At 44.6% G+C, this 22,823-nt stretch overlaps 1 protein-coding gene across 3 annotated transcripts in view; it reads left to right on the top strand.

Moving 5' to 3' along the window:
• SEMA6A (semaphorin 6A) overlaps nt 1–22,823 on the top strand; it is a 126,686-nt gene that overhangs the window by 88,060 nt on the left and 15,803 nt on the right. The window contains exons 11-19 of one of the 3 annotated variants that reach the window (XM_035013965.1): nt 1,850–1,981; nt 4,121–4,276; nt 5,699–5,875; nt 6,237–6,377; nt 6,457–6,537; nt 8,923–8,981; nt 11,225–11,245; nt 11,382–11,432; nt 16,668–16,832. In XM_035013965.1, coding sequence (XP_034869856.1) covers nt 1,850–1,981; nt 4,121–4,276; nt 5,699–5,875; nt 6,237–6,377; nt 6,457–6,537; nt 8,923–8,981; nt 11,225–11,245; nt 11,382–11,432; nt 16,668–16,832 — 983 coding nt within the window. The remainder of the gene's footprint in view (nt 1–1,849; nt 1,982–4,120; nt 4,277–5,698; nt 5,876–6,236; nt 6,378–6,456; nt 6,538–8,922; nt 8,982–11,224; nt 11,246–11,381; nt 11,433–16,667; nt 16,833–22,823) is intronic. The other 2 variants (XM_035013962.1, XM_035013964.1) reach the window with 2 other exon arrangements.

Below are 22,823 nucleotides of genomic sequence, written 5' to 3'. Positions count from 1 at the left end.
ATCTGCTTATGCAGTCTCAGAAGCCTTATTTGTTCAGTAAAATCAGAAAATGGTAACAATGCACATGCCCATTTTCATCTATTAATTAGAGTCTGTCTCTGGTTTCATCCCTTTTCACCCCATCCTCCACACGTGCAAACTCGGTCGTGAAGGACTGTTTCAAGCCCTTGAGGTGCTCCTCTTTGCCCTGGGGATAAAACCCAAGTTCCTTGTAGAGCACACAGGTCCCCCCACGGTCAGGCCATCTCGTCCTCCCGCTCCACAGGCCTTCCTGGATGGAGCTAAATGTGAGTTCTTGGATGTGCTGTGCCCATTCGTTCCCTACTCTGCCAGGTCTGCCAGTCTCACCAATGTGTATCAGCTTGAGGGCCTGTGTTCTTTACTACAGAGCATTTGCTGCTGGAGATTAGGGATTCCGTAAATATACACTGAAGGAACAGAAGGTGGGAAGAAAGGATGAATGAAGGAAAGACGAACGGAAGGTGGGAGGGAGTAAAGGAAGGAAGACGAAAGGATTTCACAAGTGATTCTAACCTGGGGAAGACTGATTATCAAACTCTAGGGTAACTTTAGTTATTATGAGATGCCTCATAAAATACTTCAACATTTATCCTATTTGTCATAATATTTAAAGTAAATACGTATACCTGTTACTTTTAGAAAAGGGAGCTGTGAAGAGAGTTTTACAAAATTAGTAAGTAATGCTAGGGCTCTGAGATTCCAAAACTGAAGGAGACCACTGCCGTTATCTATCCAGTTCTGTGCACAATGTATATATATTCTACATATTTGAAAATTCATCCCGCCACCTTAAACAAGCTTTCTAATCTTCTCCCTAATTCTTGCTTTATTAGTAATACTTCAATAACTGTGTTATGAAATTAAAGATGGCAGAAAATTCCCCTAATCACTTAGGAAGCGATTTCCATAGCCTTTCAACGTTTGCAAAATCAAGACTAAAGCGGTCTCTCTGCCCTGGGTAATGTTACCACACTGCAAAGTGCCCGTGTCTTGGCCCGGATGCTCCTGCCCATGCAATGGCCACTACCTCAAAGCCTGGTGAAAACTCTTGACCGGCTGGTGCCTGCAATTTATTTGATCAAAATCAAGGAATGACCATAGCTAAAAACAAACATGGGTTCAAATGAATGAATAATTCATGCCTTCTCTCCACTGATTAAAAAAATCCCCAAGTCCTTCCATGAGCACCAGAGAAGGATGTAATTATAGGTAGAGATTACCACCATTATTATTATTTAGCATTTAATAGAGCACTTTATTTGCAAAATGTTGGTGCTTTAGAGACTTAACGTTGTTTCGTCTCACGCAAATAAATAGGAAGTAAAACTTAAAATGGGCGGTGACGAACAGAAAATAAGTATGCTCTCCCCACACATACATTCTCACTCCCGGGGTCCCTGGCTGGAGAAACCGAATTCAAAGAAGCAATATGTGGACAGATGAGACACTTTTACTTCAAATGTACACCAATATTAGAGATGCAGAATGTTTTCCAAAGATTTTATCTCTAAGGTTAGTGAGTGAAAATTCACGGAATTTCTGAACCTTCTAAACCACCAGTTATAAACAGATGCAGTTCCAAAAGCAGTAGCAACATGAAGAGGTTTTTCTCTAGGGAGTTTGCTGTTAAGCAGTCCCTTCTTCAAAGCCACCACCGACGCAAACTTGACTCAGAGAAACGTTCGTTGTGTATACTAGGCTCCCTTATAGTCAGGGTGCAAACTTTAAATTTCTCATGCCCATAACAGGAGAGTTATTCGGAGTCTGTTTTCCAAGCTGCACGCATAACTGTTTTGAGAGTAACGCTGTGTGAAACGTTACGTTACAGCATCCCCGGGTCAGCAGTGTGTGCCTACGACATGCTTGACGTTGCCAGTGTTTTCACGGGGAGGTTCAAAGAACAGAAGTCTCCAGATTCCACCTGGACACCAGTTCCCGATGAACGCGTGCCCAAGCCCAGGTATGTGTAAATATTTACGTGGTGATTCTGAATGGCGAGAAGTGGGCAGCTTGGTCCTCTGACAGTGAACGTCTTAAAGAACTGCACACCGGCGCCTTCCAGGGGGCCCCAGAGACACAAATGCTGGAACAACAGAAAGCCCTAGGAAGCCATTTGCCTTCATGCCCTTAACCTAAACTCGGCGTTACCTATAGTTATATTCAAACGACAACACTCGCGTCTTCTACTTAAGCTCTATCCCTGTGGGTTATCCAGTGTAATCCTAGGATGATGGGAAGCATCCAGTGCAGCCCCGCTGCCGTATAGCTGAGAAAACGGGAGGCTCGGAGAGGCAGAATGTGTCTTGTGCAAGTGCACAGACCTGAGTAGGTTATTTCCACCACTCCACCCTGCTTCCCCGTCCCTTTTATAGAGACCCATGTCCTTACACCCTAATAAAATGTGAAATATACATGGTGATCCCTGGATTCTGTAACCAGGCTGGATCGGCGCTGCGTCCAGGACTCTGGGGCAAGGGCAGGTAGAGACCAGTGGGCACAGTGGACCATCACATTTTCTCTGCTCTACCAGGTTCTAGTCTGTTGTGGATCCAGAAACAGTCCATATCCCTCCACCAAAATGTAGAGCCCCAGAATCACTTTCATGGAAAACCTGTTGTCCCAGGACAATGCAGAGACCTCTTGGTCCTGGTAACCTCCGGGAAATCTTCGCACTAAGCCAGCTAATTCATTCTCTCTCCGCGGACAGGATGAAACTCTCCCCCGCCCCTGCGCCTGCCCTCCTCATGTAGCACGCACTGCACACTTCCATTATAACATGTGCCATCTAAGTTCTATAGAAGCATCTGTGTGTCCAGCTTCCTCCACTGAATTTGTGGGCTTCTGCAAAGAAGCCCAATAAATATCTTCATTTTTTGGTTTGCAGCACTCTCCTCCAACCACCAAACCCCCACACAAAATACCCCCGGTCCACTTAATTGAACTGACTTTGATAACATGAACCACTCTACCCAGGGGGAAAAACCTCTGTGGTTCATCCATCTCCATCACCTGAATTATCCACTGTGTGTATACGGTTACTCACAGAGAGACTAGGTGCAAAAAGCACACTATGGCAAGCTCAGAGAGATCCTCTAAAAGTCACTTCACTGCCTGGGAATGTTAGCTACTTTCTAGATAAGCAGGAAGGGGAAGAACGGTTGAGGAATGAGGTTTCAGGGAGTACTTGTAGAATATGCTCCCATTGGTGTGTGAAGATGGTGTCACTTGGCTATGGCCAGGACACAGACTTTCTCCCCATCCTTCCACGTGCTTCCTTATTCCTCTGGCTGACATCAGGTTGCTTTCACAGGGCTGGCTTGGTTAGTGCCATAAAATGGTGTGTAAATGAGGCCAGATCATGCCATTGCTGTCAGGGTCCGGGGTGCTCTCCTGAACCAGCAGGCAGAGCCGGGCTGTGGACAGGACTGTTGTCGGTGTTTCCCTGACCCGACTTTACTAGGCTGTCCCTTAACTCCTGAAACCACAGAATTGCTTGTAGAAATGACTTTTTGCTGTCACTGTTCAGAAATCAAGAAATGACCTTTCGGGAGAGAATCTTCAGTGTAGCTGGCTTTTCACACCTGCCCAAATCAAACAAAAACAATAAAAACAAAACCGCATGTTCTCGGACCCCCCGGTAAGGAGAGCCGGTCACAGTGAGTCTTGCTGGCCTGCGGGCGGGCAGGCCACTATGTCTGTGCCGACGTCAGCTGCCTTCTCTCCTTCCGTAGAGCAAGTGCCTCAAGAACGTCCCGCAGGGTTTTAGGACAGGTAGCAGAGGCTGGGGCACGTGGGCAAAGCACACACTTCCTCCCTTGTTTTAAGCCCCGTCACTGTTTGGGGGGTTTGTGCTTCTGGGGGTAAGCCAGGCTGTCGCCAGCTGAGGCTGAACTGCCCTGGCTGGAGCTTCTCTACAGAATGAGGAGGCGGCCAGGAGAAAATCTAAGCATATTTTATTTGGTGGCATTCTGCATCGTTCCACTTCCTCTTTTCAGCCTACAGTATATTCTCCCCCATGACAGATGCTCAGGGAAGCAGTTCGTTCAAAAAATTTGCCATAAGGCATGAAAAAAAGCTCCCTCCCTTTGTTTCTTTTTAGGCCAGGTTGCTGTGCTGGCTCATCGTCCTTAGAAAAATACACAACCTCCAATGAGTTTCCCGATGATACCCTGAACTTCATCAAAACGCACCCACTCATGGATGAGGCTGTGCCTTCTGTCATCAACAGGCCGTGGTTCCTGAGGACAATGGTCAGGTGGGTGTTAAGCAAATCACGTCCAAAATGGATTTTTCCCTACTCCATCTCATGTTCACAGAACCTATTGGTGGATCATGATTTGAAATGCCACAAACATCTTCTGTTATCCTGGGCATTGATTCAGCTATGAAATGCTGGCCAGTTGGGTGCCTGCCACAAAACCCCCATCACCACATTCCCAGTGAGACAAGTTCTGATATTTTCAGGCTAATTGGACCCATGCCAGCAAATAGAGGCAACAAAAATATCTCCTTCCGGGTGAGAGTCTTCTGGGCAAAAGCAGGAAGCAGTGAAGGAGAACCAGTCGATGGATGTGGATACCTGTTTGGTTGGATATGGTTGCAAAGCATGCTCCAGATTCCATCCAAGTCCTGTCCCCAGCTCGTTAGCTGTCACACAGGCCAGGGATGAGCAACACTTGCACAAGTACGCTAGCGTGAAGGATTCATACTGTACCATTTGTAATCCGAAGGGGTGGCCAGAGAGAAGGGACAGTTGATTAGAAATCTGTGATGGCGTTAAATACTCCTTCTTGTATTTCTTTAGAGCTTATTTCCAGACTATTCCACAGGCTTTCCCAAGCACCATCTTGTTGGCGGCAGTCATCAAACAAAATGTTATTCAACTTTACCACCATTTTTAAACGGTGACTTTATGGGAAGATGTTAAAAGTACTATAATGGCTCTTGCCTGTAAAATGGAAACTGTGGTATATAACTTGTAGGAGGGTCTGTGTTTTCTGGCTTCTGCCAAGGTGCCTGGCACAAATGGGTATCCACAGAGTGGTGAACAGCTGAGAGATACCTGAGAAAGATGGTGCCTGACAGGACGTATTGAAGGACCGCTGTCCTTCACCTGTGGCTTTAAATGGAACTTGTTTGGCTCGCACGTCGTCGTATTTATTTATAGAGCCATCCGCATGCCACTCTCCCATCCTTCAGAACTTCCTCGGCCCCTCTACGTACACTTGGAAAGCTTTCCAATCGGCCATTCTGCTGACAAGGCTTTGCACCTCGGAGGCAGAGTACGGAAAACTGGTAGCTGTTGCTTTTCTTTTCAGTGTTAACTGAAATGTTAAATGAGTTGGGTTAGTAGTATTTCTTACCGTCTTCCTGGGAGACCTCAGCCTTTCCTTGCTGCTCACGGAAGGGATCACTGCTGAGCGGTGTCAGATGGTTGAGGCTGTCTGTTATGTGACTTGGCCTCCACAAACACACACCTCCGTCCTCCCCTTGGAGTAACACTAATGCTCTGCACGTGGAAATAAAGGACCAGAACAGCTTGAGAACATTATCTATACGCATGTATTTTTCTTGAGGTTATTACTAGAAAGCTATGTCACAATTGTTTGAAGTGGAAAAGGGGACCCTTCAGTGACAGACCGACAAAGATATAAAAACCGTGATCCTGTCATTTTAGATACCGCCTGACCAAAATTGCGGTGGACACTGCTGCTGGGCCATATCAGAATCACACTGTGGTTTTCCTGGGATCAGAGAAGGGAATCGTCTTGAAGTTCTTGGCCAGGATAGGAAACAGTGGTTTCCTAAATGACAGCATTTTCCTGGAGGAGATGAGCGTTTATAACCCTGAAAAGTATGTAGACTCTTCGGCTCTTTCTTAGTCATTATTTGTCATTATGATCCTTCCGATTCAGAGAAAATCTGAGGATAGGAGACTTCAGTTTTATGCGTTTTTAGGTGACTTTTAGTATTGTTTGTAAAAAATACTTTAATATTTAAAAAGCATTATTTTCTCCTTGCCAATAGTGTGTGTGTTTATACAGATACACACACGTGGGTTGGGGAGGGCAGCTTAGAAGACCTGTTTCACCTTCGGTGAGACCAGACTAAGGTACCACCCTGTGGGCTGGGAGGCAGGGTGAGAGGGGGTGTCAGGAGAAAGAGAATTGACTCAAGAGGGACTACGACAGTATTATCCTACCTTATAACATTAGGTGCAGCTATGACGGAGTAGAGGACAAGAGGATTATGGGCATGCAGCTGGACAAAGCAAGCAGCTCTCTGTATGTTGCATTCTCCACCTGTGTGATAAAGCTTCCCCTTGGCCGGTGCGAACGACACGGGAAGTGTAAAAAGTATGTATTTGGCCTCATTGACCATTAGGAAGTCCTAGAACGGAGTCCTGGGTAGCTCATGGCCCTGTTCTTCCCGCAGAACCTGCATCGCCTCCAGAGACCCGTACTGCGGGTGGGTAAAGGAAGGAGGTTCCTGTGCCCACCTGTCACCCAGCAGCAGGTAAGGAGCCTGAGCTGCAGAAGAGCATAAAACGGCCTTTGGCTGCTCTGCATTCTAGACGTACCACCAGCTATGCTCCCACACGCCCCTGCACAAACCTCACCGATGGGACTGCCAGCCGTTCTGCTTCCTTTTCCCATTTCATAGAACACGGCGACATCGCACGTGGCAGATTTCCAATTGTTTAATCATCCGTCCTCAGACTGATGAAAAACACAGAGAAAAGAAACACAGTGGGCTCCTAAGTATTCCCTGGAGAGAGGGACAAGAAGGTGCATGCCTTGATCGTGGCAGTGTAAGAACAGCAGAGAGAAGGAGCAATAGGGTCCCGATTAGATTAGTGCCGTGGTCTGTCTGGCCACAGCAAAACTGGTTCCTCTAATGGACCATGCAGGGCCGAGAAGAGATCACAGAGCATCTGTTAAGCAATGCATTTGTACTGCAAGGATGGTGTATGCATCCAATAAACATTCTCCTGCACTGAAGAACTGTTGACCCTATTACTCGTTAGGGAGTCAGTCAATTCTTGGCAGTTCTCCAGCCGATCAGCTAGATCAGGCCAGTCCATCATGCCTGTGATGCTGGTGCTTAAAATTGTTAGCCTGACTTTAAATGCTTAGATGGCATTAAAGGTTTTTTCCCCCCGTCTTTACTTTAGTGGATATGAAATCCAATGCACATCCTTGACAAGTTACGGCAACTCGAGGAAGGTGCGATATGGCAGCACAGTTCTGTCTGAACCATTCCTTCAACGTCCCCAGATCCAAGAGGGCAAAGAATCGTCTCGCCATCACTCTGAGCCTCCTCTCCCATTTTAGAATAGCTGGACAGGCAGGAGAGCGTATCTGATGACCACCACATGCATAATTTGAGGGAAAGTATTCCCACAAACACAGCTCATGACAGTTGTTAAAGTCTGACCTGGAAATCTGACTAGTACAAAGGGTTGACTCACTACACATGATGAGATCAGCTTCACAAGTAGCAATACTGACATACTAGAGTTAGAACTTTGTGTCTTTTCATGGGAACCCTTGAGGTGAAGGAGTAAAGATCACAAATCACACTGAGGAAAGCTAAGAAATGACCTATCTCCTTTCTATACTCAAGGTGTGACTGATTTTTAAAAATCATTTTTAAGTCGGGGAGCCTGGGTGTCTCAGTCGGTCAAGCATCTGCCTCTGGCTCAGGTCATGATCCCAGGGTCCTGGGATTGAGTCCCGCATCGGGCTCCCTGCTCAGTGGGGAGTCTGCTTCTCCCTCTACCCCTTCCCTCCCCCCTGCCTGTGTTCAGTTGCTCTCTTCAACAAATAAATAAAATCTTAAAAAGAAAATAATTTTTAAGTAAACATGTGAACTCCAAAATTGTTCCCTTAAGGATCTACATCTATATTTCATTGCTCAAAACATGTGGAACTCTCCTTGGAAAACAGCCTTCAGGGCCTGATGAATCCTGGCTTTCACTACCACTGAAAATCTTTATCCTTTGAATATGAATTTGATTTTTAACAGAAAAAAAACACTGGAAAACAAACATGGTGAAGGATTCGATCAAGGTGGTGACTTTCCAGATAGTTTTCCTAAATGGTCCATAAAATAAACTCTAAGGCAGTTGCAAACTAGAGTTTCAATGATGCTGTGAGAAGCAGCATGGAGCTCCCCCACCCAAAAAAGGACAGTACTCCTCTGAGTGAGTCCAGTGGGCTTATTTTAAAAAATCAAAATAGATATATTGAGATTGGTCTTGTTATACACCTTGTGCAGCCCAATGGTGACCAAATGGGTTTGAAAGAAGAGTGAGCTCGAGTCACAGGGCCACGGGGTCTCCGGGGGTCTCAGCACAATCCACCACCATGGCCCATCCCCTCAAGGGCGCTACATGCCCCCCAGCCATCTGTTCCTTGGAACACTCTGTTATACAGGTCATTTCTACACAGAGAAATAGATCAAGGTCTAGGAAGGCAGTGCTGGGGTCAAAGCAAAAGGAGAGAGGAAGAGACTTTTTTTTTTTTTTAATTTACAGACTTCTATATCATTTATAAAGAGTTATGTTAACATTTAAACTTTTTAAATGTTTAAGAAATGCTCAAAGAATCTGTAAAAGGAGGATATAAATAATCCGCCAACTAATTCACTTCCTGAATAATATCGGAATCAGCTGCTTAAACCCCGGCTTCTCTTCGGACAGTCCCATAAGACTCATTTCCATAAACTTCGGAGACAGACTTCCCAGCCGTTATCTACTTCTTTTTTTGCACCTGCCACTCAATTTATCAAACCGTGTTCATTTCTGTAGTGAAACTTCAGACTCGTTCTGGAGTAAGGACTTGCATTATTGAATTTGTTTCTTTCTTCTCCCTGCTTTTTTTTTTTTTTTTTTTAAAGACTGACTTTTGAACAGGACCTAGAACGTGGCAATACAGATGGCCTGGGAGACTGTCACAGTAAGTACAGCTTTTTATCCATGCTCGTCTTTGTGCAAAGATCCTTTGGTCGGATGGCCCAGATACATAACGCCGCATGTGCGGCTGGGTGTGGCTGACACTGAGCCAGGCAGAAGTAACAGAAATCATCTTCTAAACGTCCGATAAAGAAAACTGTGTGTTGCAGAGCAGCGCCCCCAGTGCTGTTGCTATAAACGCTGTGGAACCAATTCACTCCAGAGGATATTAACTATCACCGAGCAGTAAGTTAGATCAGCATTTCCATTAAAAAACTGGTCTTGTTGTTTTAAAAAATGTGTTATCACACCGTAATTTTTAGCCAAATAATAAGAAGATTGATCGCTGTACTCTAGCTTTCTAATTGAATGGGAGGGTTTTGTTCTTCTCAAACATATCGCCTAATAAAAGTAATTTTTTTTTAATTAGATTTATGTCTGTTACCATTCCCCGTGGGAAAAAACTTCAGGAAGAACCCACAAAGTACAAGATGACTCAAAATAACCTTTTTTATAGGACCTAGCCTATTATGCTTACCTCGGAGTTCATTTCAAAAGTTACTAAATGGTAACATTTTAGTTGGAACTTCATATAAAAGATGCTGGTCAAACGTCTGCCCAGGTGTCCTATGATCTGATTAACATGGGTATGCTCCTGAAAATGTTTACTAATGCCAAGTTAGAGAATAATGACACTCTCTTGGAAAATAGTTCGCAGGGTTTCAAATGTTATATATGATGATTCTAGGAAGCTTACATTCATTCAAAATGGCACCCCGAAAACAGCTCCTAGGGGAATGAAACTGTATTACTCTGATACCCGGGTCTGTAATGGAAATCATGGGTCAAACTCTCAATCTTTGGGCCAAGAGTACCGAAATCTCAGACTCTAAGGTTCCAAATTTCTACCTTACCCTTTTTTGGAGATCAAATATTACTCTTTAAATAAAGAGGACTACGGGCAGCCTCATCTCCGAATTCTTTGCTGTATTTTTTTGTTTGCAAATATTACGTATCGGCAAACGCTTCTTATTGGGTCTTCAAACACAAAATTTATGCGTGAAGAAATCCACCCAGGAGACTGTTATCACCAAAAGGCCTGCGTTACTTGTGTGTCTCAAACAGTCTGATGTTTGATCAGTGGATCTTAAATCATGTTAATCATGTCGGTGCCTTATGGCTCCGTTTTCAGGGAAACAAGTTCTGGTTTGTGTGTGCGTCTGTGTGAGCAAACTTAATTAGCTGACTTCAGTGAATAATTTTCTTCCTATTTTTATGATCTGGTGTTATGGGCATTTGTAGAAAATAGGGGTGTCAACTGGGACTGGATAACTGAACGGATGAAAGCTGTGACGTGGTTGTTACTGTCTCTATCACGTGTCCCCGCCACCTGTGTGGTTTTGGACAAAGGAACCGAAGGAAGCCTCTGTATCTAACGCAGGGGAGACCCTCAGGTCCCCAACCCGTGACCTACTCTTCAATCTCAGGGGGCAAGCCTCTGTTTTCATGGGCTACCTAACCTTGAGCTCCAGTCCTGGTGAGGCACTCAGGGTACCCGGCTCAGGGCAGGAGGAACAACTGCCCCTCGCTGCCTTTCCTAGCAGCGTCTCGCTCTCTCTGCTCCGGCTACAGCACGACCTACTTCTGCTAGCCATACCTGTTCACATAAAGGCATTCAGAGGATTTAGATAATCGGTGCACAGTGACTCCTGAACAGGATTTTTAGGGGAAATGAGGAAATCCTGAAGAGTCAGTGTCAGAGGCTGAGGAGGAAGCTGAATGAACCAGTGACGCGACCTAGACACACCGCACACGCACCCACCTATGTGTGTGGTTGAGAGGACGATACGAGAGAGAGCGTAAAGACAAGAGTGTTTTGTAAGTGTGGTCCAGGTGTCACTTCTTTCACCTGCATACACGTCCCTCTGTATGGAGTAAGGCCTCAAGTCCCAGAATCACGTATAATCGCAGTTCCCTTCCTTCTACTAACTCTTGCTGTTTCTTTGAGCCTTGGCAACAAAGGGCAGTGACTTTGAGGAAACTCACTCGGGGAAGAGATAGAGGAGTGTGAAATCGGACCCGATATAAAGTGTCTTGTATTACACGCAGAAATTAAAAAGCACTTACTTAGTACTGGGGATCACATGTTAGCATAATTCTGTGTTAGCTCATTCCTACTTATTATGTAAGTCACACTAAGCAGAGGGTTAAACATTAAGTAACCTTCTCCTCCCTTTTGTCTTCCAGATTCCTTCGTGGCCCTGAATGGTAAGGAAGATATTACTCATAATTTAATATCGATGGAAATCTATGTGGGAAATCCTGTTTCACTAATCCTCTTGAGTATTTTCAAACCTTAAGTTTCTTTTTAATTAATTTTTTATCCTCATTATTTTTTTTATAGACATTTCAACTCCTCTTCCAGATTATGAAATGTCTTACAACACAGTATATGGTCAGTTTATGGACTTTTTTTTTTTTTTTAATTCTAAGCCACTCATCCTGTGGTAGTTTATAGTTTTCATCCCTAAACATCATGGACCAGAATCTTTGTTACTTCAGGGCCCCAATTCACTAAAATTATTTATCAATTTCACAATCCTTCAAAAATCACTGCCTATGAGAGACAATTGACATAGGAGACTGGTTCCTACATTTTTAATCCACAGAACATGAAACTCGCCAACCTTAGGGAATTTGGTGGATACATTTAATGAGTTCTTGAGGGAGAAGAAATTGCTTTTGGGCTATGAGTATATCCAAGATAAAAGAACAGTGCTTATAAGTAATAGGCCATAGCTCTTAACTGATAGAGTGCCATTCCCCAAAATGCTGACTTTCAGGGCAATACCCTCTGCGGGGAGTGGGGGAGGGAATCTACACAGCATGCAGAGACCAGTTCTTAGGAGGCAAACAAACCTTTCCGATATCACATGAAAATTAGCCATTTGAAACTTAAGTTCACAAAGAGTATGAATATGTAGACATATTTTCAGTGAGAGTTCTTCAGAATGTATACAAGGAAGAGTGACGCGGTGGAAATGATGTGCAAACAGGATCTATCCCATTGTTCCTGCTCTGAAATACACAGACAATACATTAAACAAAGCCATGAAGTCCATAAACAGAATATTCTGAGCCCTTTATAAGAAAAATTGAAATGCAATTGAAGTGTTCCATTGCTATTTCTCAGAGTTCCCCCAAATGTTTATAGGGTAAACTATTCAAGTGTTTTTTAAATATGAAAAACACGTGTGATGAAGATTTAAGCTTTGCATTATAATGGGGACTAAGAGTTTCACTGATGTGCATTTTATAGCTTTTGTGTTAAAAATACATTAACAGTAACAATTCCAGGACAGTCTTTAAATGTAGAGGCAGGGAATAAAGGAAGGGGAAAAAAGGAAAGAAAAGAAAGCAAGGCAGGTTTAGGATTGAAGAAATAGTTTAAGACGGCTACACATGTATTTAACAGCTCTATGTAATGAACTCTTACTCCCTGTGTCTAATTAGCATAAATAAAAAGCCTCTTTGGAAGTCCTAAAGGCTGTGCAGTCCTAAGTGAGCTGTGCAGATATGGGGAACAATGCTGGGTTTCTCCTGTTTTCCTTGTGAAGGGAGGCCACGTAAAGCAGATGAGCCCACAGAATTCATCCACCTTTAGTCTCATCTGTTACTCAAACCAGAATACTGAACACCAACAATGAAGAAAAATTTCTCAGGAGGCAGAGGTCATCTAGCTTAGCTCACCCTTCAGAAAGAGAACCCACTTAGCATCTGCTCTCCTCCCATATCATGCTTTGCAATCATTTCCCATAATTGAATAATCTTTATCAGATACTGAGGAATTCAGGTCTTAAATCTAATTGAACCGGCTACCTCCCCAGCACTCATCAATTGGACGAAGACCAATTTTAACTCCCAGGTAATTTCTCATATGGAAAGAATAAAGGATGGGATGCTTTTTAGGAAGAAAAAGTCACCCTCCAATCTATGGATCTCTCCTATTTCCTTTACAAAGGGAAAGGAACTTATTAATTCCTCCATGTTAACATTTTAAGGCATGATGCCTGTTCGCCCTCAGCTCTTGATCAGTGGCTTCTGTGATGAAATTAAAGAAGAGGTAGAATTTTCCTTTCACCTAATGATCCTATCCATTTTAGGCTAAATCTGTCCAGCGTCAAGTTGTTAGATGATTGACCACCAAAATAAGAACTGGTCCAGACAATACTTACAAAAACACAGGAGACTTTCTTTTCACGAACTATTCCAAGAGATGCTTATTTTGGAGTTAAAAAACCTAGAACAGATTTCATTAATTCACTCAGCAAATACGTGTTGAGTGCCTACTACAGTGTCGAATTTCTACCATCAAAGGAAAGAAGACCAAATTGCTATTTGTATGAACACGGATATAGACTAGGAAGCCAACCACAAAGTCCAAAATGCACCCACTGTCCCTAGCTGTGTCCTTTGCATGCCCCCCCCTAAAATGTTCAGTGGCTGAGTGCAGAGAGAGAGCCGTAAAACTCGAACTGCCTAACTCAGAAAAAGGAATCTTTACGATAAATCATGCAGTCTCTCTGCTTGGCAAAAGTTCTGCGCAACAGCAGTTCACATATGCAAGAACCCCTTTTAGTGAATTGGACCCTGTTTGCCTTCTCTCTCCCTCTCTTGTACTGATTAAGTGTCTCTTGTTTTGTGTCTAATTGGCTACAACCATTGCTAATAGGTAACAGTGGTTTGAAGTGTCTCTAATCTCTGGAATCACAAAGACTTGTAGATACAGAGAAACAATGTGATGCATATTAAATTTAACTTCTAAAATCTATTTCTTTGCATATTATAAGAAGAATACTTCAGGGGCGCCTGGCTGGCTCGGTCAGCAGAGTGTGCGACTCCTGATCTCAGGGTCGTGAGTTCGAGCCCCACATTAGATGGAGAGATTGATTACTTAAAAAAAAAAAAAAAAGAACACATCGTAAGCTCCACTGATTAAAATATGACCTTTCATGATGGGTTAACAAGACAAAATCATGGGCTCCAAACCTACTGACCTGTAATACCATGCCTACAGATCAGTGCCTATCTGTGTAGCATCATTTTGGTCACAGGGTCTCCTAGGGAAGACACAGATGGTACAGCCTGTAGAATCAGATGTTAAGAAAGAACATAAGCGACTCCCTCTTAACATCTTAAGCTTGGAGAAGTAGTAGTAACAACATGCCTCTCTGATTTCGAACTAAAGACTGCTGGTTAATCGTGCTCTTACGAGGCGGTTCTAAAATTTTTGAGAATCAGGTATTGCTTTCTCCGATTGTCTGATTTCACCAGTGACACATGTTGCCTATCCTCAAGCATAAGTTTAAAAGAATACAAACCTCAGGCTGCTCAGTTTTTTCCTTTAATTCTGAGTACATCAGATGCATGGTTTCTCTAGATTTACATACAGAAAATGGGGATGTGGTGGGTATTAGACTAACACTTGAGCAATAGGAAGGAGCTGATTTCTCACATTTGTGTAAAGCATTTTCCTACCTAACTACCATCTGGTCTACATTAATTTCCTCTCATAGCCATAGCTTTCCATTACAAATGAGTTTTCCATGTATTTGCAGCATATGGTCCAGGAAATCTTTCGATGGAGAATGTGTCCCTTAGGCATATATTTCCCCTAGATTACCGTATTAAGAAATGTTCTCCCTAAACCATACTTACAGCATTACCATAAAACTGCCCCTTGAACACAGTTAAATTGAAAGTACTCAAAATGCGTATCAATTCAGGTAAAAAATTCTTGCTACTTGGAGAAAAGGGTTTCGTTCCCCGCCACCACCACCACACACACGCACACACACACACACACACACACCCGCCCCTTCTAACTCCCTACGAAGCAATTCCTAGTGGTTTGCCTAGGCTGGGTGCTGCATTCTCTCTTAGGCTGACCATATATCGCGTAAGAGCGGTGCAGAATTCAGGAGTAGGAAACAGAGGCTCTCTTTCAGACCGCAATATAAGCAAAAAAGAAGGAAGAGAAATTCTGCATTTCCAAGTCCGGCTTGATTTCGCTACTCCTGTTCTCTTACCAGTATTAAGAGATGAGCTATGAAACCCAGGAATGTAAAAACAGACAGTCTAGATGCAAGCATTCTTGAGTTGTAAATGAACATGTACCTAACAGCTGGATAGAAACCAGACTATGTGCACCAAAGCCAATGTTTGAAGCTGCGTGGAGGAGAACAAACTACACAGAAGGTTTCTTAAATGTCACCCAAGTGCTGTGGGGGCATTTAAGAGTGGTGCTTCCACAGAAATCATTAGAATGTAGGTGACCCACCTGGCTTCTCTGCTTTTTCCTGAGGTCTTCTTTACACAGGTTGTCTGTTATGTGCAGCACTGGAGTCTCCTGGGAACCCAACTTATTATAATAACTAATAAAGAAGAACGCAATTCTTTGATCATTGTGATCTTTCTTTCTGGTCACCAGTATTTTATTTATCACATACGTGGTGATCACAGCCCAAGGCTGGAGCCACTTGTGAATCTGCCCTCCTTTCTACCAGAGGCACTGTTTCCACATTCACAGAAGTTGCCTTGATGTTTTTTCAAACATTGTTCAAGAGGCTGCTAGAGCTAAGACGGTTTAATGAGCCAAAGACTCTAATGGAAAATCACAGGTTAAATTTTATTTCTACCGGAGAGAAGAGGCAGTGAGGCTTCCTTTAAACCACTGTGACAGTTGACATCAAAGCACCTGGTGCAACCTGTATTTAACCTTGCGGGATGCTGGCAGGAAAGCTTAGGAATGTGTTCATAGGAAGAATCCAGAGTTTCTGCCATAACTCCCAACCTGGCCATTCTTTTCCTGATGCCATCCTGTGGTAGGCTCCTCTGGATCTCAAAAAGCTATCCCTTTCTAATCTGAATCATGGCCTCAAGAACAACCTCTCCCAAGCATGAGTCATAAACCATGGGACTGACTTTGCCAGAACAAGACGCGGAAGGCACAGTCATGGCAACACGGGGCGGTTGAGGCTGCCATTCCAGGGAAGCGGTGGTGGGAGCAGCTCCCTTGAGGATGCCATCACTTCTCTTAGAAATGGGGAACCTGTGAAGTTGAGCTGAAGCTGAAAACTAGACACACCTTGAGAAAGGCTCGGTGGGAAGGGCGTGGGGCCGCGGAGTTGTTTCTAAGAGGCAAGAGGTGAGAGGCTCCTCCACTACCGTCCACCTGCCCCATCAGTCACAAATGGAGTCCCCCAGAGTGGACACATCCTGCCTTTAGTGGTGCCGTGGGAATACCAGAGAAGGACCCCGGTATTTCTTGAGCATGTGCTGTGTCAGACACTGCTGGGTACTTCAGCCATGATGTCACTTTATCCTCCCCACACAGGGAGGTAAGTGACATCATCCCCGTCTTGTGCACAAGGAAAATCAAGGCCCAGAGAGATTAAGTGACTCTCCCAGGCTCACCCAGCAAGCAGCAGAGATAGGATCAGGCCCTTCATCCTCTAAGTGCAAGGGCAGGGAGTCTTCTGCGGAACCCCAGCCCCCAAGCCTGTTATTTCTAGGGCAGTCTCCTTTCAGTCCTACAGCCAGGTTGGGGGTCCCCCTCCTGGCCTCTGAGCAAAGGGAATGTGGGGGTCTCCTGCGATGTTTTGCCTAACTGTATTTGTGATGCAAACAGGGCACTCCAGTTCCCTCTTGCCCAGCACCACCACGTCAGATGCGGCGGCTCAAGAGGGGTATGAGTCTAGGGCAGGAATGCTGGACTGGAAGGATCTGCTCGATTCACCTGACAGGACAGACTCTTTGGGGGCGGTGTCTTCCCGTAATCACCAAGACAAGAAGGGTAAGGCCTTGGAAATGCCTCTTCCTCTGGGGGGAGAGGGAGGGAAGAGTGAGGAGGACCATGTAACTGCTTCCAGCTGCATCGTAGCAGCGTTCGAGGAACCTCCAACACACTGATTGAGAGCGTCTCAGAAAAGACTGCAATCCAGTCCTCTGTGCTCGGCTTGATCCTCAATTATTCCCGGATCAAGGAGAAAACACACAAAACAAATAACACATCCTCTCAGCTCCCTCCGTCCAAAAGAGGTGCGGCTTGGCCCAAAGCAGATCCCTCTCCACTCCTCTGAGCTCATTCTGTGATTCTGGGTCCTCCTTTCCCATTCCACAAGGGGATGGAATGCAGGGCCGGCCTTGGCACGTGCACGTAATCCAGGCAAAGACCCGCTCAATGTGTGAACGGAAAGAGAGAGCGCAGGGCAGAGTCTTTACTGGCCCGTAGCATCCCTCCCTCACGCATGGTGCTGAATGTGAACAGAGCTGTCATCCTGCAATGTACCGTAACTGCCCTTTGAGGACAACAGCTAAGACAAAAATATGTTATTTAATCAAGCAGAATTGCTATGCATTTAAAACAGAAAGGAAGCTGCGCTCCATGAAAGGGACTCTACTGTGAACTGTCCTAAATTCTCCCCTGCTTTCTTTGCTCAACTAGAGACAGGAAATGTCCTCTCTTTTCTCACCAGTGGCTGCTTCTGGTAACACATCCTACTTTAGTTGCAGCTGCTTGTCCAAAAGACAGTCTTGTAAATCAGAGACTGAAAAAGCCCAGTTAGCCACTGTGACCCTCGGAGGCCAGTCTCTGTTGTGTCCCCACCGTGGGGTTTTCTATGTACGTATTTCCATGTTTACTTTGAGAGACTGTTGGCCAGGCAGCCCCACACGCTAGACCCTCACCCTCTCTTTTGCGACTCACCTCCGCTGCTGTGTGGGCCAAGCCGCAGTGCGAGGGTGTAGCCCTTGTAACTTGTTCCGGAGCGTGTCCCCTCAAAAATCAATTTTCTTATTCCTCTAGAACTTCTGATTCATATTCCCTGCCCCAGACCTTAAAAAGAGTGGCTTCTGCCTCGGCAGCCTCCTAAAGCTGGCAGCATCCCTGCTCTTACCGTTCCACGAGCGCGCCAGGCTCATGGGTGACGGGACAGAACTATCACGGTGGGCCACAAGCCCTACCCTGTGCCATTATTTGTTATGTGTGGCTCCAGACCGCAGATGTGTTGGTCTTGGCCGAGTTCTCCCGAAGAGACGGCTCCGTGAAATCAGTTGGTGTTTGGCCACCGTGACTTTCTGAAAAACCAAACAGCCGTTCCGGTAAAGCATTAAGTATGTCAACCAGATCGCTAGCTGTTGGTTACAATCATTTTCTCTTCACTTCACTGAGACGGGTGGCATGAATGCTCCAGTTGTTAACTCCCCCAAGGGATGGAGGTTATCGAAGAGCCCAATTAACACTTTGACAGATCATTTTAAAATTCGGCACTGTTCGTTCTCTTGGGTCTTATTATGAATATTGACAAAGCTGGAAGCAGTCTACAAACTGTCAAGCAATGGTGGCAGAAGTGACCGCATGGGTGTTGAACATGATCACTGTTCCTGTTAACTCCTTGCCTTGCCCCGTCAAATTCGAGTTGGGTTTTTGACAATTGAGTATGTATTTGATGGGGCAATGACAATGGGTTGTTATGCAGAAAAATTTTTCGAAAACAAAACGTAGCTTAATGTCCCTTTTGCCATGATTTTTATGATTTTGATTTCCATTTTGCTCTGAATTGTTTTTCTGTTTAATGTTCATGATTTATTTTCACCTTCTGTTCTGTTTCGCTAAGCACGGTGTGGTATGACTTGGTGATGGCGTGATTCCGTTGGAAAAGTCTTGTTTCTTTGCTGACTCATGATGACGTCCCGCAGCTTAGCCCAGTCTGTGATCGCCTCGCTTCTTTTCATTTCCTGATGTGGGTGCTTAATGATGTCACATCCGCGTGCACAGCATCTCCTGGGATGCGAGAGTTTCATGGGTTCTGCGAGGGCCTCTGGCGGGTGCTCTTTTCACTGGGTCGATTGTCTCATGGGAATGTGACATTTGTGTGCCCCAGCTTTAGGAGCTAAATATACTCTGGAATTGTTCCTAAAATATCACACGTTTCCCCACTAAACAGAAAATGTGTCCCGCTCACCAGCTTGCTGAGGAGGAGTCAAGTGCCCCATGCCTTTTTTTTTTTTAATTTGGCTGCTAAGTAAGAGGCCAGTGAGCCGAGGAGCCCACAGCTCTGCCCTGCAGATTTGCTGACCGCCACTGGGCCGGCCCCACTCTCTGTCCCACGACATCCTCCAGACAATCCTGCATTTCCAGAGTATGTTTGCTTGCCTTTTTCTTTCTTTTCCTTGCTGTTGTCTTTCGTCTCAATTTAATCCTGTACGTTCTTCACATTCTGTCAAAGCACCAATCCTCACCTTGCAATCTAACCCCCTTCTGCTACCATTGTTCTCAGCCTCCCCCTTTCCAAATAAAAGACCCAAGCCCTCTGCCCTTCTGTGGAATGTTCCAAGGCTCTTTCCTTCTACACTGTGAGGAGCATTCTGATGCTGTATGTACATAGACGGTCATACTAACAAAGCGTGAGAAGAGGCCCGTAAGGCTCACAGAAGCATTATCACCGAAAATGAAGTAATTTTCTCTCTCAGTAACTGGCCTTGCCCTTCATTACCCTACTGGCCTTGTCTAATGTCTCTTGTCCTTGCTGCTTTTCTTTAAAATTGCCTGATATCTTTCAAGCCCTAGATTCATTAGTAAAAACACAGCCAACTGCTCTGTTTTATCTCTGGGTCCCTAGATGTCTGGAGCCTCTAGCCAGCCCTTTAATCACCAAGTTGATAAACTGGATGCAGCCCTGGCTACTTCTTTCTTGGTTTTGCCACATTTAAAAATATATATTATTTATTCATCCTATAACTATTGAGGTGGTAATGAGTAGTTACAAAGGGGCTCTAATTACATATGAATAAGAAAGAAAATCCACTTTATTTTTAGATCTGGCTTGTCTCCCCCCACCTCTCTTCCCACAGCAAAAGAAATAAGAGCTTTCTTTTTTAGGTTAAGCAATACTGAAAATTAATAGCCACTCCTGTGCCTCTTGTTTCTGACCAAAAGTAATAATACCATAAAACCTGATTTCCAAGAAGACTGCAAGATATGTGAGGAAATTAGCCACGTACTGATCTGCCAAGAGAGCTGTACAGCATAAATATAAAATGAAAATGCTGACCTCTGCTCTTAGGACACAATAAATCAGAAGAAAATCCCCTACTTGAGACTTTATAGAGTTCTTGTGAGCGGTCAGAAAACAGATAAAATGGTCAATATATACAAAGATGTTCTCATTTGATTGGAAATGCCAGCGCTGTAGTATGCTTATATATTTTGGGAAATCTTTAAAGTGAGATACTATCAATTATATTTAGTCAAGAGGATATATACGCATTGCAGACAAGAAAAAGATACAGAAACAGAATTTAAATTAGGTATCAAATGAATAATTTAAACTAAAACATACAGTAAATGTTGAATATATTTTAATCAATGTACAAGCTATTTGTGTAAGCACTTTTTACTTTGGGAAATAATATTGCAGTAAGATTCATAAGGTCTGTCAAGTATGGTGATGAGTATGTTGTCCATACTTCATGAACAATCCTGAAGAGAATTTTCTAGATCACAGAGTGTATCAACGATTCCTCCAACGCAGTGTAGCCTACAGCAGTAGGGCCTCCCAGTAGGACAGGCGGCTCCTTACAGGACGGGATTTAGGTGGTTCGGGACATCACGGCCTTCAAGAATACTGAATCCTGTGCTAGAAGCCATGCCCTTTTCATCTCTCTTTCAGTCTTCTTGGTCATGTCAAGGGAAAAGTCTCAGTTTGGTGCTTTACCGTTAACGACTCCCCTGACTTGCTACTCCCCCACTCTGACGAGAATAAACAGGCTTTAGACTGGGGGCTTTGCCGTGCAGCTAGAGCTAGCTGGGATTAAAGCGGTTTTGCTTTCAGTTACTTTTTTATGGTGACCTTCTATCTACGAATAGTGACACTTTCCCCCCCACTTATGATGACAAAGTTTCTACTTGAAATGCATTTTAAAGGTAATTTAAATAAAATATGAAGTAAATGCAAATGCTGGAAGTACAGGGGATAAAATTACTATGTAATATGGTAGGTAAGACTCACTGGTATCACTAAAACTGTAGTATTGGAAGTTGAATGACTAAAGTTTGGGTAACTCTGGCCTCGAGCAAATTACAGGAGTCCAGTGAGGATTCAACTACTACCCAAACCTGGCTTCTGGCATTTGGAAGAACACGACTTAATAACCGCCATGCTTCTGTGGGCCGGGCTCTGCGTGTTGCAATGATATGATCTAGGGCTCTTGTGACATCTCTTCCAACTCCTGACCTTTGTGACTAGGGATGAGAACTTTGGTCAAGTAGGAGTTGAGAATAAAATGGACTTAGGTTAAAAGGAAATTACTCATTCTAGTCTTGTTAAGCATCTGGTGAGATTCTTCTCCCGACCAGCAGTGAGCACCCAAGGATACCGGCAGCTAGTGATTCCCCAAGCTGTGGCCGAGGGAAAGCTGACCTTTGGTATTTCTGGGGCCTGTCTCCTTTTCAGTTATCGGTATGGACTCGTGATACAGTGTGTTCCCCTAACCTGGCAGTAACCTACGCCTGACCCCTTTTTCCCTTTGCACTCATTCAAACTCTACCTATTCTGAGCCTCAAATGCTCATAGCCAGGCTTTCCTCATTAACAAGCTGAGAAATCCAATTTTAGGTGAGCAGTATAGATCAGGGAGCCAGGCCGCGATGGCGCCAGCATTTTAACAACCTCTGATGCTTAAAATCTAATGGATTGGGGATTTTAAAGTGCCCTGATTCTCTCAACGGGGAAAGTCACTTCTTGGCTCCTATCAAGTCTCATGTAGGTGATCCTACATACAAAGAAAATTACTAGCGATGACAAGAGTAAAGGAAGAAAAACAAGCTTCTCTTCTTTTCCTGACTCCTATACTTGGGCCAGATTTTCTCTCCCGTTTCCTCAGTACCATTACCGTAACAAAAATGTTTTCTGAGGCATCTCAAGCAAAATTTATTACTGGCTCCACAGCACAGTATGGGATGCCAATAAGGAGTTAGAGGCTACACTAGAGATAGACACGGTTTCTACCCAAGAAACAGCAAACCGCCAGACGGATGAAGCACATAGACACGAAAGTGCACGGAAAAGCCTTTCCGGCCACCACTGCCTGTGTGAACAAGGCAAAAGTATGTGCAGCGGACTTTAGGAAAGGGCATTAGACGATTCAGGCAGCTTGGCTGATGTCAAGGACACAGCCTTGGAAGATGGTTTCTCAGACCCTTTTCTTCTTTTTTTTTTTTCTAAAGATTTTATTTATTTGAGACAGAGAGAATGAGAGAGAGAAAGAGAGAGAGAGAGAGAGAGAGCACATGAGAGGGGGGAGGGTCAGAGGGAGAAGCAGGCTCCCTGCCGAGCAGGGAGCCCGATGCGGGACTCGATCCTGGGACTCCAGGATCACGACCTGAGCCGAAGGCAGTCGCTTAACCGACTGAGCCACCCAGGCGCCCTCTCAGACCCTTTTCTTTAGCCTTCCCTTCAGCACCAGTGTTGCCGCCGTCACATGCCCCTGGACAGGGAGGAGGATGGCGGAGGGAAGTGAGGTCTGTTTGGTGCAGGGTTCGTATTTTAAGGTTTTGTGGAAATGCTGCCAAACTCAGGCTTTTGTGGAACAGCCTTAACTTAGTTTCAAAAAGACGAAGCCCTTGATAATTTGCACAGCTTTTATTTGTAAAACCTACAGAATCACAGCCATTTTTTAAATGTGATGGTAGGGCAGTCTTGGAGAATTCAGAGAAAAGGGTTCGGTCTGGTGGGGAGACTGCCAGTGGGCGGGGCAGGAGGCTGCCAGTGGGCGGGGCAGGAGGC

The sequence above is a fragment of the Mirounga leonina genome, unplaced genomic scaffold (genome assembly GCF_011800145.1).
Source record: "Mirounga leonina isolate KUSES-001 unplaced genomic scaffold, KU_Mleo_1.0 Mir_168, whole genome shotgun sequence".
Classification (NCBI taxonomy): domain Eukaryota; kingdom Metazoa; phylum Chordata; class Mammalia; order Carnivora; family Phocidae; genus Mirounga; species Mirounga leonina.
This window is presented reverse-complemented; position numbering and strand designations above follow the sequence as displayed.